We start from the raw sequence: 3370 nt of genomic DNA on the forward strand, positions 1-3370 counted from the left end.
CTCAGTCCCTACCATTACCGTCTTACTTTCTTCACGACATTTATCACTATGTGAAATCACATTAATTATTTGTTAACCTATTTGATGCTGGTCTCCTTTATCCTGCTTACCACTTTAATCTCTGTACATGAATAGTATGTGGCTTACATGGGTACTCAACAGACACTTGAATGAATAAATGGGGTGGAGGGAAGTGTTACAAGCATAACACTAAAATATCCTTATCTACTAGTCACAAAATGTGAGAAATATGCAGGTGGTAGGCAATGGCAGAGATTTTTCCCTTAGAAAGAGAATGTTATCACTGCTCATGGGGTCAGGGATAGGCAGATTATTCTTCCTCAGGATACTTAACCAGGATCAGAACTTTGACTTACCAAACAGCAATACTTCTTACCTAAAATAAACCACTTCTCTCTCAGTAGGTAGCCTTGCAAAGAAAAAATTTTAAAGCTGGGTAACTGCTCACACCTAGACTTGCCAAAAGATCAGACCTGAAAAAACTATGCCTACACCCCACTGCAAGCACTGTAAACACTGGTACCAAGACTTGCTCTATGTTTGGTTCCCAGCACCTAGCGAGTTTTCAGCCCACAGTATATGTCTAGAATGTTTGTTAAATGAGCACGAAAGACATGGTCTACTGAGGAATGGCCATCCCATCAGCTCTTAAGCTATGACATACGTATTTTAGGAATAGGGCAAGACAGCTAAGGAGGAGCCCTTGGCCTAAGCCTCTCCATGGGCAGCAGTTTGGTTCCTAGAATTCAATACTCATCCACCCTGTGCCACAGATAATTATTACTTTTCCCTGAGTCGCCATGTATCACATTTGTATATACTTTGCTAATATAATCGCTAAAACAGTATAGTAATCAATAACAGATTATGCTTGCCTTTTTAATTTTTCTCTGCATTTTGATCAAGGAAAGATAGCTCAAAATGCTGAAAAGAACAACTAAAACTGAAGAATTGTATCATCCACCTTCTCACTATGTGATCTCAGGAAAATCACATCACCTGCTTGACTGTCAGTTTCATCAACAGTCAGAATGTTCTTTAGTCAAAGGTAGTTTGGAAAAAATTAATTAGCTAGTACTTAGTGGTAATGTACTCTGAAGCTAATGCTTGAAAGATGCCATAAATCAAATTAATTGTGAAACAAGGGAAATCATACATAAAAACCTGAGTAGTTGAAAAGTGAGGAAGATTTAATATTATGCCTGTGGCTCTGATACTCTCACACTAAAACATGTATTCTCTAAAAAAAGATTCCTAACATTCACAACAGACTCTTAACAGAAATGTCAACTGTGTCTGTACTCTGGAAAGATTAACTGCACATGTATAAAGATATGAAGTACTAACAGTGACAAGAAGTTACAAAATTATAGCTGTTCAAACAGTTCATTGTTGCTGCATCAGTGCCTAATCTCAGTACTGTTAACATACAGTCCACCTTACCAAAAGTCAATTAAATAATTTCAGTAAGAAAAAAGTTGTTAAAAGGCTATATATACTTGTTTGCTCTCTATCTGCTGACCGCTGCTGACACTCATGTAAAATACCAAGCAACTCTAGCCGTAAGGTCCGCGCTTTCCTGACACACGACTTCCTAACTTGCTTCCACTTTAAAGTATTTTAATCAGTTTTTGCCTAAAAATTTTTATGTGAGACTAAGACAGAAATCTAAGTAAAACTCAGAGATCGCCCCCTGAACCAGAGGTTGTAATCTGCATTGGGGGCGGGGTGGGGGGTACAGTCTCTCTTTAGCTTAAATGAATGGAGGAAGGTGACTAGAAAGAGGGCAGACTTCCAGCGTTGCCTCCACCAGGACAGCCTCTTCTTTCAGCCTGGCACACGCACTGCTGAGGATAAGAGGCCGGGCTAGGAAACCAACAGTGCACCCAGCCTAACCCTAACTGCCGAGCCGATCTGCAGCAGTTCCTGAAGCACCTGAACATCGCACCTGAGGCTCGTAGGTGGGGGCCGAGGCTGTCGCCGGGACTCAGTCCCCATTCGCCACCCCCGCCCCCCAGGCTGAGGTGGGGGCGGGGCCCGCTGCCCCCGACGAGCCGGAACCACCAAAAGGTGCGGCCGCCAGGATGATCGGCCCGCAAACCTCCTGCAACCCCAAGGGCCCCCGCTGCCTCCAGCCTCCTCCTCAAGGTGCGCAGGGTAGCGTGTAGGGGACAACCAGGTTGGCGGCAGCCGGTACTCACAAAGCCCACTGGAGCCGGTGCTGGTGAACATGGTTCCACCCTACCCAGAGCCCCCGCGGGGCTACAGGGGGAGGGAAGGCAAAGGTGAAAGGACCCGAGGACTGCGCAGGCGCACTCGCGGCGGGGCGGTGAGTCCGGCAACACGATTCCACTCCAGGGGCCGCTAGTGAATGGCGCATGCGCGTCCTGTGGGGCGCGCGTCTTCGTCCGCGCCTCCTTTCCTCCCTGGGAAGGGAAGTGTGTCCGTCGGCGAGAGGGTCCGCCTTTCCGGGGTTTTCCGCCGACCGCCCGCACCCTTTGGAAAAGAAATGGGATGGCGTGGGAAGAGCGAAGGTGTAACTCCTGGGAGCGGCACTTTAGTGCTCAGCGCAGCCCTCAGGCCCTGGAGCTGAGGTAGCCGCAGAGACTACGAGCGCAGGAACATTCCTGGCAACCTCTAACCGCGCCATGGATGGGACTGAGAGTGCCTTCCACGCATGCTCTGACTTAGGGCAGGCTCCCCAAAGGTCTTAGCAGTCCCCAGTTAAGAGCGTTAAAAGCTTACGCAAACCAAAAGGTTTTGATACGGGACATAACTCATTAAAAATTCTTAATTTTTTAGCAGGAAATGAAACAGGAAATCGCTTGCAGTTATTAATCTTTTTAGTAAACCTAGTTGTTTTCTTTCCTCCTTTAAGTAAAAAGGCCCTCTCCCTCAAATCCCTGTAACTGGTAATTGCACTGTAATTGCCCTGAAACTGGTGACTCAGATCCTCTGGCTATTGATAAGGGTTATCCGCTCATTGTTAGCAGAAATAGCATTAGGCCAGGCAAGGTTCTTAAGGGTCTGAGAGGGGAGGGGACTTTAGGCCAAAGGTCTTTATTCTTTAAGAAATATATTAATCAAGCCTGTTTCCCTTTACTCACTTAATAGGCAAATCAATAATAGAAATTAATAGACGTATGATTTAAATAACAAGTTCATATCTTTTCCTTGTTCGTGGACTGAGGCGGCACTTGAGCAGGAAACCCAATGCCCTGTCTAAGGCTGAAAGAGAAAGAGCTCCATGAAACCCCAAAAGGCAAGGACCACGACCCTCCTCAGCAGGAAGCAGATACATAAGAGACTTCTCGTTCCTCAACCTTCATACTAATAATAAGTGGCGGGG

At 46.1% G+C, this 3370-nt stretch overlaps 1 protein-coding gene across 2 annotated transcripts in view; it reads right to left on the minus strand.

The window, feature by feature from the left end:
* Window positions 1-2395, minus strand: part of UBAC2 (UBA domain containing 2) — a 162727-nt gene extending 160332 nt beyond the window's left edge. Inside the window, exon 1 of one of the 2 annotated variants that reach the window (XM_011363218.2) lies at window positions 2223-2395. In XM_011363218.2, coding sequence (XP_011361520.1) covers window positions 2223-2253 — 31 coding nt within the window. In that variant the 5' untranslated portion in view covers window positions 2254-2395. The remainder of the gene's footprint in view (window positions 1-2222) is intronic. The other variant, XM_011363217.2, reaches the window with a different exon arrangement.
* Between the last annotated feature and the right edge of the window lie 975 nt (window positions 2396-3370).

The sequence above is a fragment of the Pteropus vampyrus genome, unplaced genomic scaffold, assembly GCF_000151845.1.
Source record: "Pteropus vampyrus isolate Shadow unplaced genomic scaffold, Pvam_2.0 Scaffold83, whole genome shotgun sequence".
Lineage (NCBI taxonomy): Eukaryota > Metazoa > Chordata > Mammalia > Chiroptera > Pteropodidae > Pteropus > Pteropus vampyrus.